The sequence below is a fragment of the Mastigoproctus giganteus genome, chromosome 6 (genome assembly GCF_048544385.1).
Source record: "Mastigoproctus giganteus isolate SK-2022 chromosome 6, ASM4854438v1, whole genome shotgun sequence".
NCBI classification, from domain to species: Eukaryota; Metazoa; Arthropoda; class Arachnida; order Uropygi; family Thelyphonidae; genus Mastigoproctus; species Mastigoproctus giganteus.
This window is the reverse complement of record NC_143580.1, coordinates 20,915,270-20,931,126: the sequence shown is the minus strand read 5'-3', so window position 1 is coordinate 20,931,126 and position 15,857 is coordinate 20,915,270. Positions and strand designations below refer to the sequence as shown.

At 36.2% G+C, this 15,857-nt stretch overlaps 1 protein-coding gene across 5 annotated transcripts in view; it reads left to right on the top strand.

Moving 5' to 3' along the window:
- The window catches only part of LOC150084061 (protein deacetylase HDAC6-like), a 463,437-nt gene that overhangs the window by 381,321 nt on the left and 66,259 nt on the right, over window positions 1-15,857 (top strand). For all 5 annotated transcript variants that reach the window (XM_090375877.1, XM_090375876.1, XM_090375878.1 and 2 more), the window contains 3 exons: window positions 5,410-5,469; window positions 7,319-7,408; window positions 15,056-15,162. In XM_090375877.1, coding sequence (XP_090232003.1) covers window positions 5,410-5,469; window positions 7,319-7,408; window positions 15,056-15,162 — 257 coding nt within the window. The remainder of the gene's footprint in view (window positions 1-5,409; window positions 5,470-7,318; window positions 7,409-15,055; window positions 15,163-15,857) is intronic.

The window sequence follows — 15,857 nt, the reverse complement described above, 5'->3', positions numbered from 1 at the left end:
GTAAATTCTTAGATTAATTAGAGCTTAGATAAATCAAGAAAGTATTAAAATAAAAAAATTTTATAGTTATTTAGTGATAGATTATATTTTCCGTTAATTGTTGCAATAATAACTGAGTACTTATTTCTTTCTGATAAGAATATAAATGCTTATTTAATAATTGATATAAAAAAAGTTACTTATAAGGGAGATCATGTAAATCTCAACTATTTTATTCAAAACTGATTGGAGTGTTTGGCCTATACAGTAAACCCCCGCTATTCGCGGTGTCTGTTTTCGCATATTCGCGATCGCTGATTTAACCTAAAAAAATGTGAAATTTAAAGCGCCGTGAATATTTTCTCCCATAAAAAAACATGGGCGTGGCTAAAATTATCTTTCCCAGTCAAAACAGCGCTCATTGGGTGGGGGGAGAGGGGTGACAAAATCGCGAGCGTGGATGTTTCTCGCTAATCCTTGTTCAGTATGTGTTATGCGCTTGTCATGGAAGGTTTCGTAGTTTGCTTTTAATTTATATGCTTATAAATTTATCAATTTATAAATTGATATGCTTACAAAAGTGATAAATCTGCCGTTTTGCAGTGTAAAACAGACTTTTTCAAGTGTGTTAACGGAAGAAAGTGACTTTATTGTGGAAAAGTTCTTTCTAACCCGTACAAAAATATGGCTATGAATAACAAGGGAAATGTGAAAAGATCAAAGAAGGTGATGACATTAGCGAATAAAATTGAGTTATTAGACAAAATTTCTAAGGTGAAAGTGTCTCCTCAGTGGCAAAACATTATAAAATCAGTGAGTCAACGGTACGATCAATCAAAAAATCGGAAGAAAAAATCCGCCCTAGTGTCCGTGAAAACGCGCTAATTGCTTCAAAAATTTGCTCTGTAACTCGTGATGTTAAATTAGAAAAAATGGAAAAGGCTTTAAATCTGTAGATAGGAGATCGAACTCAAAATAAAATTCCATTAAGTTCACTCATCATTTGCGAAAAAGCAAAACTCCTTTATCAACACTTTAGCGAAACTGGTGATAGCACTGGCGGGATAAGTTTTTTAGCTAGCAAAGGCGCTGGTTTGAAAGATTTGTTTGAAATTTCTAATAAATATTACATTTATTATTAAATTGTTTCTTATTTTCATTTTGATGTTATATGCTTGCATTTCACTATGTACTGTCATTGTACATAGTCATATTATGAAGGTACGTATAATACATACATAGACAAAATTTTAGACTAGTTTTTCTTGTATATTACATACTTTGGAACGGAACCCCTTTATTACTATGGGAGCCATAACTCAGTATTCGCGTTTTCGGTATTCGCAACATTTCTCAGGAATGTAACCCCCGCTATTCGCGGGGGTTTACTGTAGTTATTATAATCAGTAAACAAACCTTTTTATATATATATTATATATTGGTTTAACCTAAAATAAATTTAAAGCTGAGGGTGTTGTCCTAAACTAATTCTCAAGATCAGTTCAGACATTTATATTTGGAAATAGTGTTACAATAATATGAATTAAGAGGGAGTGCAGTTGATAGTTTAAGACTTTTAGTAAGTTTAAGAAACCATTCTCTATTAACATTATTTGTTGTTTCAGTTGGGTCATATTTTCAATAACACTGTCACAAGCCTCTTCTGATTCTGGAATGATTCCCTTACCTCCTTATTATAAAGATTTGAGAGTGTTTTGTGACTCTCGGTGAACTTTTACTCACCCTTTCAACATTTAGTAAATAAATTTGTCATTGCAACTGTTTTATCAGTAAATTCAGTAATGCAATTTGGTCTATAAAACAAGAGTTGCATTCGCATGTGATGAGAAAGGCTTAGTTCAGATTTATCCAATGAGAGCTAATCCTATTTCATTAAACATAATGACATTTATGAAAAGTTACAAAAAGTCTGTTTCTTCAGGTTCTGAAAACAAACATTTCTTTTGAACAGTGTAAACACCATTTTTCACAATAATTGTTTCAAAAGAAACAATAAATGAATGAAATTGTGAAAATAGACATTCAAACAATAAAAGAGGTGTTATAGAATATAATGAAAAGCATGTATTCAAGAAGAAAGTGGACATTTTCAATGGATATCTCTTTATATATACACCGATGAGCCAAAACATTATGACAGTGAGTTGTTATGCAAATCAAAGCAACTACAGTGAACTGCAGCACTTGTGCGGGTCGGGACATGTTATAAAAAACACCTGATACTGAGCTCCGTTAATCAGTGTTACTCTTGTTCTTCAGATGGGAAAGGCTGCAAACTTAAGCGAGTTTGACAAAGGCCAAATTGTAATGGCCAGACGACTGGGTCTGAGCATATCTGAAATGGCACAGCTGGTGGGATGCTCACGGTCAGCCGTGATTAGTACCTACCGAAAATGGTCCGAGGAGGGGGAACCCACAAACTGCCGGCGAGGTGTTGGATGACCACAGTCATCCAACCATCGATGCTCGAGGTGAGCAAAGGATCTCCCGGATGGTATGTAGCAACAGAAGGGTGCCTCTGGTGCAACTCGCCAGTAATTAGAATGCTGATGATGGGAGTGATGTGTCACAACACACAGTACATCGAACTCTGCTGAAAATGGGGCTGCATAGCCGCAGGCTGCACCAAGTGCCCATTCCAACTACGTTTCACCGGCGATAGCACCTACACACAAGAATCGAAACTGGACCTTGAGTGATTGGAAGAAAGTTGTCTGGTCCGATGAATCACGTTTCCTGTTGCACCATGTGAACAACTGTGTATGTGTGCGTCGTTTACCTGGGGAAGTGATGGCACCATGGGACAAAAACAAGCCGGTGACAGCGGTGTCATGCTTAGGGCGATGTTCTGCTGGGATACCCTGGGTCCAGTCATCCATGTTCCAGGCACTCTTGACATCTACTACCTACCTAAACATTATTGCTGACCAGGTGCACCCTTTCATGGCACTGGTCTTCCCCTCTGGCAGTGCCATCTTTCAGCAGGATAATGCGCCATGCCACACTGCCCGGATTGTTCGAGACTGGTTCGCGGAACATGAGGAAGACTTTCAGGTATTGCCCTGGCCTCCAAATTCCCCAGACATCAATCGCATCGAGCATCTGTGGTTTGTGTTGGAATAGCAGCTCCGATCTGCGGCGTCTCAGCCATGGACCTTACAGGAGTTAAAGGATCTGCTGATTACGTGTTGGTACCAGATACCACAAGACACATTTAGAAATTTTGTAGCATCCATGCCTCGCCGATACGGGCTGTTTTGGCTGCACGTGGAAGACCAACATCATATTAGGTAGGTGATCATAATGTTTTGGCTCGTTGGTGTATGTTCCATATGTTACTGAATGCTTATGGTTTTTAAAGGCAAACATTCTCAGTATCAATTGAAATCTTGGTGAAAATAGGTGAATATTTTTCCCCATGTAAGATCTAAGCTAGGTTGATATAAGAAGCATTCAACTAAATGATCTAGAAATAATTGCCACTGTAGTGACAAATGGGCCTGGAGTACTGGGGTCCATAGTTTCAAATACATATATATATACACAGTTATGCCCAGTTAATTTATTAAAGTACAAATAAAATAAAATATAAGTACAAAATTCAGTAGCTTTCGGAACACGTGTCCCTTTATCAACTGACAAATTTGAATACATTACAAGCAAATGTGGCACGTTACTCATGAGTCATTGTTGTAGCACGGACGTGTGCTGCCTTACGCCAGTGATCATCCATCAATAAAACGGTTGTCTCTAGGATGGGATGTATACGCATGCCTTTCTGGCGATTTAATGCCTTAGGGTTGTTTATTATGTTTAGTGACTCTAGCCATAGGCGGTGGCGAAAGTGTCGCGCGTGGTCCACTATCTCAAAGACAGAGCAATCCGGCTTGCCGAAACTGACCAGTCCGTGCTCGCAGAACATTTTTGGGCTACCAACCACGATCTTGACCCCAAGCGCGACTTTGAGATAGTGGACCACGCGCGACACTTTCGCCACCGCCTATGGCTAGAGTCACTAAACATAATAAACAACCCTAAGGCATTAAATCGCCAGAAAGGCATGCGTATACATCCCATCCTAGAGACAACCGTTTTATTGATGGATGATCACTGGCGTAAGGCAGCACACGTCCGTGCTACAACAATGACTCATGAGTAACGTGCCACATTTGCTTGTAATGTATTCAAATTTGTCAGTTGATAAAGGGACACGTGTTCCGAAAGCTACTGAATTTTGTACTTATATTTTATTTTATTTGTACTTTAATAAATTAACTGGGCATAACCGTGTATATATATATATGTATTTGAAATTGCCACTGTGTTACCAACCCATGAAAATAGGTGAATATTTTTCCCCATGTAAGATCTAAGCTAGGTTGATATAAGAAGCATTCAACTAAATGATCTAGAAATAATTGCCACTGTGTTACCAACCCACCTATCCCACCTAAAATTGAATTCTCCCACAATAATACATTCATATCATATGGATGTACTGTGACGTATCTATAACTTCATCTCGCCCCCCTCCCCGTGTACACATACACACAGCATATTCATTCTGGACCATATTGTAACTCTATCACACTGTTAGCCAGCTGAACACCAGCATAGACAGCAAAAAAAAAAAACTGTGTAAACAGCTAAATTATAAACAAATGTGTTAAAGGAATGCATTGTCTTTTTATAACAATTATTTAAATTGAAACTTTTTTTGATTTATGGTTTATATGAATACATTACTGTCGTAAATAGAGGAATATCTCTAGAAGTTTCCAGAGAAAGAAAGAAAAAATTCTGTGAACATTTTTAATATTAGCCTTCCACAAAACTTTATTTATAAAATTCCATCTAATTTGTAGTTTTGCATATTTTATAAGTATATGAATATTTTCAGTTTAAGTTTCTAATCAGTTTTTAGGGTTTGTTAATATAGAAAAGGGGCTTATGGAGATCTGTACCCATTTGTTTGGTTCAGTCACACAATTATTTCTTGTACCCATTTGTTTGGTTCAGTCACACAATTATTTCTTGTACCCATTTGTTTGGCTCAGTCATGCAATTATTTCTCTGAAAAGTCTCTCACCCAGAGACTTTTCAGAGAAAACCATTTCCACTGCTTTAAAAACTGAAAACTTAATCAGGTTAGGAAATTACTTTAAAGAAAAACATGTGCATAGCAGGGCTGAATATAATTGAAGCTTATGTTCAGATAATGTGATATTTAGCTTGAAAATTACATGAAGTGCTGTAGGACCACCTCCTATTCATTTTTTAACTTGATTAAATTCTATTTCTTTTAAAGCAGCAAAATGCCTTCTCTTTGTTAATGCTTCTATTCCCATTTTCCCTTATAATACTCACATTATGAGAAACTATAAAATTGTTTTGTTAATTTTTTTTTAGTTCAATCCACAACTGATTTTAGTATCAGCAGGGTTTGATGCAGCAAAAGGTGATCCTTTGGTAAGTTCAGTAATTATACATCAAGTTTGATAATATTTTATTTTATATATATATATATATAATCTAATAACAGTTATCTGTTTGTTTTGCAGATAACTTTCAGTTATACTATTATTAAAAAAATTATCCGTTCATAAACCTATTTTAAGCAGAATAATTCATTATACACTAGATACAACACTAAATATATTGTGTTGTATCTAGTGAAATTTTCACTAATTTACAAATTGACTGCAAATGAATTTATAAATTAGTAAATTTGTGAAGAGAAAGATTGAAACAGAAATTAATCTTCTATGATAATCTGTCATACTTTTTAAATTTGCTTGCACATGTCTTGAATAATTTCAAGGAAGAAAAGCATATAGAGCTGGCTGTGATGAACCTGGGATAGTGTATATGATACTGGTATGCACATTGCATGGATAAATTTACACCACCACAAAAAAAATGCATGGTCCATTATTAACCATTGTGCTGGTATGTTGGCTGCATAAATAATTAAAATGAAGTGGTAAACCCTTCTGGCTACAAATGGCTTTATAGACTATAAAAAATAAATTTTATTTTTATTTATTTATTAAATATTTTAACTTTTAAATTGGTAGCCATGCTCAAATGTAAGAAGAATAAAATGCTGGAATGTTGAAGTAATATTTTGACTACTTTAGGAGTAGTGCATAAGAAGTTATTTAAAGATAGCATAAGTTTTCTTTGTTCTTATATGCGGTAATGCTAAAGAGACTCTCATTTTGGCAAAACAAAGTGAAATACCTAACGAAATTCTATATATTGATTCCTGATTATCATTATGGGAAAGCATGTTGTCTATTGCAAATAGTCAGAGTAAAATGCTCAATTTACTCCTAATTGTAAAAATTAAAAATGAGAGCATTTTTAATTTTAAACGACCTCTTCACACGTATGCTGCCTTATCACATATACCACTGTAAGTCCCTTTTTATGTCACAACAGTTCATTCAAACTTGAAATATATCTGCAGTCCATACATTCCATTTGTTCCGTGTGCACACACACACATCATGTCCTGTAGCATCTGTTTAGAAAAGTCAACCGTGGAATTAAAAATGCTTCCACTCCCAAGAAGGAGGTGCATTATGGCCACAGAAGCCGATGTGCCAACAACTAACAAACAAGAACATCCCAAGAAGGATCATTATTAACTCTTAAAACTCATAAGCATAGCTGAACTCAGAAATAAATGGAAGGAAAGTGCTAGGTCAGCTGTATGAAACTTAGTATAAAGGCAATTTTCATTATATAATGGACATTTGAACTAGTTCACTGATAACTGTCTGCAGTTGAATTCAAGGTGTGGAAACCTTCTTGTGGTTTGTATTGCCAGGATTTAACTTTACTTGTTTGAGTAAAGATCTTGGTATAGATCTTGATTCAGTCTAAATTCATTAATAGAAGCAGAATAAAAACAGTTTTTTACCTAAAATATAAAAAAAAGCTAACCAGTTTTAGATACCAGTTAATGTTCATGATTCATACTTTTACTTGTTTCTTGTTTACTCGTTATTTGATATTTTGATGATGATGATGATATTTCACTCAAATGACACTTGGCATTTTGTTTTGCCAGGAAAACTTATTACAGCGAAAAATGATAAACAGCTAATTTATTAAAATCATGAAACTAATTACTAATTGATAATTCATTTATAATGAATCATCTAATAATATTAACCAATTATTTTAATGCATGTTAGCTTAGTTTTTGTAAATAAGCATTTGATGTTTTGCATACTACAGGAATAACTCCAAATAATTTTTATAATCATAATGAATCAAAACAGTTTGTATTTTTCATTAAATATTTTAGGGAGGCTGCCAGCTATCTCCAGAGTGTTATGGTCATATAACCCAAATGTTAAATAGTGTAGCCAATGGAAAACTCATTTTGGCCCTTGAGGTAAGTTGTAATAGAGCTAAAAACACTTCATTTATATAACTGCTTAATTTTTTTAACTACAGTCGAACTTGGTTATAATGAGCATCAAAAGACTGACAAAATTTCCTTGTTATAACCACTACTCACTATATCAGTGATCAGTTAAATCTACCTCCTATTTTTTTTTTAATTCTGAATAACTTGATAAAAATATAGATTCAAAAAACAAAAGAAATATTAGAGATAAAAAAATAATATTAGTAATGCCTACATACTAATGTCGTGTCTGCAATTCTGCCCAGACACGATAGGAAGGGAACACATGATGAGAGTCTTGTCAATCAATTTGGCCCTGGAGGGAATGTGCAAGGCTCAAGGGGTAGAATTTTTTTCAGTGTGGTCTGTGCTTGTTAACAGGAGAGACTGCTTCTACGGGGATGGGATATACTTAAATAGAAAGGGTGTAAGAATATTTGCTGATGCTATCGAGGCAGTGTTAGGTGGGTCGGAAAACTGCTAGCTTGGGGGGAATTCACAGACTAAAAGCTTAAAAGTAGCCGCAGGCAGAGGTGAAGGTGATTCTTGCACAACTTCTATTAGAATAAGTAGCGACCTAGAGCAAGGGGTGCTGGGGATTTCAGGGACGGATGGCAGTCATCATGAAACAGGTGGGTATATGGGATGTGTTAGGGTAACTAATAATAAGGATAGGTACATGTATACTTGCATGTATACCAATACTAGAAGTATAGTAAATAAATTTGATGAATTTGAAGTGTTGGTCAAGATGTGCAACTTGTGAAATGTTTGCCGAACTCTCTGGAGCAGAACATGATCTAGCCAAGGAGGATGTCTTGTGTGTGTGCCAGGTGCAGAGAGTGTCTAGAAATTAGGCATCAACTTAGCGTTCTATTGGGCATCTATGAGAGCTTGAGATGTAGGGTAGATGCCCTCAAAGAAATTAATATGAGGGGCCCGTCAAGCTCTCAGCTGCCCAACTCAGCGCCAGAGCTTGCTCCTGGGCATCAGGCAACACAGCGGCAATCTCCAAGGCAGAATGCACTGGTCCCAAACGAACTAGTTATTGTTGGTGACTATTGTCAGGGAGACGGGAGCCGACCGGGCTGGCAGGGTGGGTAAAGTGCCTGCCTGGCAACCCAACGGTCACAGGTTTGAATCCCGCCTCGGGCTTGGATCAAAGTACTGTAAAAACCTTGAGAGGTGCATTATGGCCACAGAAGCTTTCGCACCAACAACTAACTGAAAAAAAAAAAAGGGGGGAGACGGGGAATATATTGTGTAAAAAGGATAGATGGAATAGGACCAGGGTATGTCTGCCAAGGGCAAAAGTTGATGACGTTGTAAAGCATATGTCATCTTTTAAGGGCACAAAAGGTGATATTGTTGTACATGTTGGCACCAATGACATTAAGAGTAGAAGATCTGCAGATTTACTTAAAAAATACAGGTCAATGTTGCGAAAAAAGTCGTGAATTAGGGTTAAATTTGAAAGTGTCTGCAATTCTGCCCAGACACAATAGGAGGGAGAGAGCCTTGTCAATCAATTCGGCCCTGGAGGAAATGTGCAAGGCTCAAGGGGTAAAATTTTTTTCAGCCTGGTCTGTGCTTGTTAACAGGAGAGACTGCTTCTACAGGGATGGGATACACTTAAATAGAAAGGGTACAAGAATATTTGCTGATGCTATCGAGGCAGTGTTAGGTGGGACAGAAAACTGCTAGCTTGGGGGGGGGATTCACAGACTAAAAGGTAAAAAGTAGCCACAGGCAGCGGTAAAGGTGATTCTTGCACAACTTCTATTAGAATAAGTAGCGACCTGGAGCGAGGGGTGCTGGGGGATTCAGGGACTGATGGCAATCATCGTGAAACAGGTGGGTATATCGGATGTGTTAGGGTAACTAATAATAAGAATAGGTACATGTATACTTGCATATATACCAATGCTACAAGTATAGTAAATAAATTTGATGAATTTGAAGTGTTGGTCAAGACATCAAAGGTGGATATTATTGGAATAGCAGAGATGTGGTGTCACACAGATATAAGGAATGCAGAACTGGAATTTGGGGAGTACAATGTGTACAGAAAGGATAGAGAGGATAGGAAGGAAGGAAGGTGTTATGCTGTTAATTAAGAAAAACATAAAATCAAAAGAAATGTATCCATTTCTTTTGATTTTATGTTCATCTATGAATGCATTCATAGATGAACAGTGCACTTTTGAGTCAGTTTGGCGTGACATAAGCACTGCAAAAGCAAAAATGACTCGAATGAGTACAATGAACAATTGTACAGAGAAATAGAGTGGGCTAGTAAATCAGAATGCCTTATAATGGGGGATTTTAACTTCCCAGATATTGACTGGAACTTGTGGGTTGGTCGCTCACTCACTAGTAAGACTTGTGGATTTATTGGATGATTGTTTTCTGCAGCAGTATGTTCGGGAAACAACTAGAGGGAGTAATACTCTTGATCTGATTATCAGTAGTGATTCTTCGTGCATTAAGAATTTACAGATAAAGGAACCACTAGGTGGCAGTGATCACTGATGTCATCACTGCCACCTAGTGGTTCTGATGTAGGATTTACTTAAAGATATAATGTACTGATGTAGGATTTACTTAAAGATATAATTACCATCAGGGGTAAAGGAAAGGGTTTTTGCTTCCGTAAAGGTGAGTACAGTAGTCTCAGACAGGTTTTAAATTCTGTAAAGTGTGATCAATTGACAATGTTGCCAATGGTAAATTCTAAGTGGGAAGCATTCAAGGAATTAATCGTGAATGCTACTAAAAGTTTCATACCTATTAAGGAATATTGTTCAAGGTTTCAGCCTAAATGGTTATCAAATGAACTAATGAGACTCATGACAGAGAAGAAAAATGCATGGGATGCATATAAATTATCAAGTGACTCAGAAGCCTATGGCAGATATAAGCTAGTCTGTAATCGGGTCACAAAGGAGATTAGGCAGGCAAAGGCAGATTACGAGAAATCTTTGGCAAAGGATGCCAAGAAAAACAACAAGGATTTCTTTACTTATATAAACTCTAAAAGAAAGAGGATGAATCTGATTGGCCCACTTGATATCGATGGTTCGACTGTTGATGATCCTCCTCAGATAGCAAACAAACTGAATGAGTATTTTGCATCTACATTCATAGGTTATCAAATTGTAGCAGGGTGCTTAATGATTTTGTACTACTATTTGTATTAATATGCTTATATAAACTACAGTACACTTAATATTAAACACAGTTTAATTGTCTGTAATTTCAAAACCATACACTTAATACTAAACCCAATTTCCTCTTTCATCAGTGTTGTAGATGTCTTCATCATTGAAATCTTTCCTGATTTCTACCCAAATATGGTCAATCCATTCATTTGCAATTTTTGGATCTGCAGATCGAGATTCTCCACTAATTTTCACACAAATGATATGTCGGTTTTTAAATCGATTCAGCCAATTGTTGTTACATACAAAATTGTTGCATCCAAATTGTTTAGAAAATTTTTCCGCTTGAGCCTTCCAGACCGTCTATTGAACATCCAGCCCTTCTTTTTGTAGTGAACCATTAAAGCAATGCTTTTTCTGTGTTTGTAACCTCACACTTTCTTTTTGGTTATGTTCTTTTCCAGTTCCATAATATTGATACTGTTGAAGAAGACAAAGAAAACTTTTTACACACTTCAACATTTTTTGCACCACATTGTAACTCACAAATAATTTCGACTTTTTCGCGAATTGAGAAACACTTTCTTTTGCTAGTAGACATGTTTCCGAAGGAAGGGTTAATTTCTAACTGATTTTACTTTAAAACAACAGTAAAGTGATCTGCATACAAACAGTTATCATTTCCAAAATTCTTAGGAGTCCTGAAATAAATTTATGGTTCAGTGAATATAAGACAATCTATAAATAGGATAATGCGACCATAGACATTACAAGCGGAATGCCAATGCATTATTGTATAGCCCCCGTCCCCAAAAGTACAAGGTTAGGTTATAAACCAGCTGCTAATCCAATGCAGGTGGTCATAAAAGCTAAGTTGCCCCTTTCATTTGTCCATTCCAAGAATTGGGTTTTTTCAACTACCCAAACAATTAAGTATGTTTGCATAGTTACTAAAATTTGTATGGTATATCCATGTAGTATGCTCATTACAACAGTGAGCAATTGTTTCTCCTTTCATTTTGTGACTAGAAGCTTTATTTCAAAGTAAATGTATAAAAGCTATTTTATAACAGTTGTTCAAAATAGTACCCCCAAATTTGGATGTTGGCTTTGGCTCAGTTCATTGCAATAATGATTGTCAAACACATTTTAAAGTTACCACTGTGATAGCTTCACAGCTCAAATAGCTTCACAGGCAACTTTAGCTCATTGCTGGATTTTGCTAAAGTCCAAAGTGTCTGTTGCATATACCAAACTTTTTTAAATGACCCTACAGACAGTAATCCAATAAAGTCATATCTGGTGGCAATGGTAGGCAAGCAACAGGCCCATCTTAACCTATCCATTTCAGGGGATAGGTAGCATTGAAGTGGACCTTCATTTGTGGTCGAAATGTACAGATGCTTCCTCGTGTATAACCCACATCTGTACTCTCAGGGTCATTCCTAGGGTATGTGGTGCCTGGATGCCAATTGAAATTTGGCACTCCCCCTTTAAAATTTTCTTCATATGTGTATGTAAGTTTCAGGTTTTCAGGCGCCCCTTAAACATTTGCACCCAGGTGCAGCACCCCTTTCACCCTCAGGACAGCCCGTCCCTGTGTACTCTAGTTGGTAAAATGTGTTCCAAAAAAAAGTCTATTTTTCCACTGCATGGACATGCTTTTTTTGCAAAGTTGCAGTGGAAGAATGCGAGTTCCAATCAATTGAAAACCAACAGTAGCATTAAACCTTGTGGGCAGTATGTCTTGATGTGTTCTCAACATTACAGCAAGAGGATTTTTTGATCCAGTAATACACATTATGTAAAATTCTGTCTCGTGCCAAAATAGTTACAGCCATAAAGAGTTATCCAGCTTGCAAAAAAAGGTTACTACGTAATCACGTGGGTGACTAAATAATCAAAAAAAGTAACTAAGCAATCATGTAGTTAACATCGACAGTGGCACACCAGTTTGTCAGTTGCTGATCCATGAATCATCATCTACTATTTCAAGAATTCAGCATTCTGCATCCTTGTTTCAGGCTGGAATTCATCATTCACATTGCATAAGACAACTTGACTACTTTTCTTTAAAAAGCCATCCACTGCCTTAAACGTCTTTAGTCTGCAACTTTCTGCCTGTAAAGTTTGCTGGTACAAGCACTTCTGCTGCATTTTCTCCTTAGTGTTCGAGAATTGTACATCTACATACTCAACATAGTTAAATTCAGCTATGATTGTTAGGAGGCATGTAAATCGTGATTATTTACTGACCAGCCTTGAAGATGCTACCAAAAAAGCCAGAGTATAATGCTTTTTTTTTTAGAACTGCATAGTAATGTGACATTGCTGTATTTTACATCAGAGTTCAGCGATGCCACTTCAAAAATTTTTGTGAAATTCCTTGTATGTACTGGGTGGTTATAAAATAAGTTTCCCTATTCAGGAGACCCTAGTGTCAAAACAGTTATTAGTGCTATGAAAATTGGTGGGTATGTCATTTTAGGGTATAGGGAAGCAATTTTCAGAGAAAAAAAATTGGTTCAAATTTCTGTCACCAGTGGAAAAACAGCACTGCACCTATTAAATTGTCATTTACTTCAAAACACGCTGCTTACGCAAATGACATCCTGTTAGATAAAAGGAGAAAGGCAATGCCACCATCAATAACCATTATGGCTCTTACAAAAAGGGAATGTACTCTTTTAGTAAAACTGTTCTACCAGAATAATAGTAATGCTAATGCAGCACTACGTGAATATCGGAAACTTAAAGATTTGCATAAAGACTCTTTGACATCAGTGGGGCTTTGAAAACTAATAAAGAAATTTGGAGCGACGGGGAGTTAGGTGTAATTTCAGACATGGGATGACCACGTGTCGGAATGGAGGTAGTGGATGAAGTGCCGGTTGCAATGGTCAGAATGTGAAACATTTTGCAGTCGGTAGTGCCAGTGCTGTGTCAAGAGACTTGAACCTTCCTTGGTCTATTGTATGTAAAGTGCTTTGAATATACACTGGTTTCCATACAAGATTCACGTAGTATAAGAACTATTCTTGTGATCAGCAACAATGAATAGATTTTGCTCTACGATTTCTGGCTCATATGGAACTTCATGATACATGGGCTCAAATGATCTTGTGGTCTGATAAGGCACATTTCACTCTTCTTGGGGCTGTAAATGCACAAAGTTGCCGAATATGGGAAACTTCTTGTCCATCTGCTGTGCATGAAAGACCACTATAAAGTCCATACGTTACAGTATGGTGTGGATTCACAGCAGAGCTTATCAGACCATTTTTCTTGAAAGATTCTACACTTCATGGCCCTGTAAGGTGTACGGTAACTAGTGCACGGTACTACACTTTTCTAAGATTTCACATTATTCCTGCTCTGCAAGAAAAGCAATGTTTGGAGACCATAGTGTTCATGCAAGATGGGATCCCACCCCACATTGTTCAACAAGTGAAGGAACTGCTCCATTCAACATTCGGAAATGATCGCATCATTTCTAGAGACTTTCCTCATTTCTGGCCAGCCCAATCAGCAGATCTCAATTGCTGTGATTTCTGGCTATGGGGATACCTGAAAGACAGTTTTCCCTGGTGGCATACAGACACTTGTCAATTTGAAAGCAAGCATTAAACTGCATATAGCCAACATCCTTAATGAGATGCTATGCAAAACTGTGTTGCATGCAGTCCTCCATTTTCAGAATGTCATCTCAAGTGAAGGAAAGCACATACCCACCAATTTTCACAGCACTATCTCTGACTGTTTTGACACTAGGGTCTCCTGAATGGGGAAACTTATTTTATAACTACCTGGTATTTACTTTGTGTAGAGCCTTATACACCTCAATTGATCTCCCACCCCCTAAGTGTATAGTTGCCAAGCTTTGTGATATGCTTTTTTTATAAGCCATTCTTCTTAAGGACAACAATTAGCATTCCAATCAATATCTACCTCTGGGCTGCCAATACTACCCTACTTTAGCCCTGTATTGTTATGTTCAAGAATACAAAAAAGGAAGTAATTTATTTTCGTGAGTCAAAAACAAAAAAAGTCTGTGTATATGAATTAAAATATATATTTTGCTAATGACCAGGTGACTAACTTTTACACTTGTTTTTTTAGGTCAAAAATTATTAATCAGAGTAGATTGTGGATTATTTGTCTGTATTTCTTTTATGCATTTGGTAAGCCCACACAGTGAAATCTGCTCACTTTGGGCAGTGCCAGGTAGTTCTGCTAGTTTGCATATACTGTATTTCATCTGCGGTGATTCACCTAGGTGGTTAAAAAAAAAAACGATAAGGAAAAGCAGTACATTAAGAACCTGATAGGTTATTGTAGTCAACTTTTAAAGTCGACCTAATGTAATAAAATAATAAATTTTTTTTTAACCAAAATCACTATAAGATGGTGCTATTTGTGACGTTGCACTACATTTTCAATTATACATTAATTAGTACCCATTGTTGTTTAGGGCGGCTATAATCTAGCATCTGTATCAGATTCAATAGCGAGGTGTGCATCCGTCCTTCTAGGAGATCCATGTCCTATTCTCCCATCTGGTCTAAGGCCTTCTTCTAGGTAACTAATTATTTCCTTCTTTTGCTTAGATGAAAATAAAAATTAATGAAATGTAATTTATTTCCAAACTGCTTTTTTATGTATGTATGTGTGTGTTGTATGTATGACCTGTTTGTCAATTCATTAAGTTTCATTAACTAATTATCATACACATTTCCAAAAGTTCAGCAAAATTTCAACTCCATAGTGAGTTAAAATTAAAGATCATGATACACATCGGAAAAAATAAAAACAAAATTAAAAATACTGAATGTAATGGACAGCAGTTTTTACAGATGATCTTTCAAACCTGTAAAATAGATTTTTCCGTAGTTTTCGAATTACCATATAGTTTGCCCCCCCCCCTTTTTTTTTTCCTTCTATACCTCTTACATGCATGACAATAAACCCCAATAAACAAATAACAATTGTTATTCAATCATCATTTTATACTTCATTTCATTTCTAATTACAGAATACTTTATACATTGATTACTGAAAAACCCTTGGTGGTCAGGAACTGGATAAATGAATAATACTTGAATACTCCAACAAGATTTCAGAATATGTTTATTTATTATTAAAATATATATAGATAAAATCTAAATAACTTTGATTAAATATACGATAAAATATTACTTAGTGTTTAAAATATACAGCATTAAAAATATAATGAAATAAAATCTGAAAATGCAGGAACTTTCAACATCTGTATG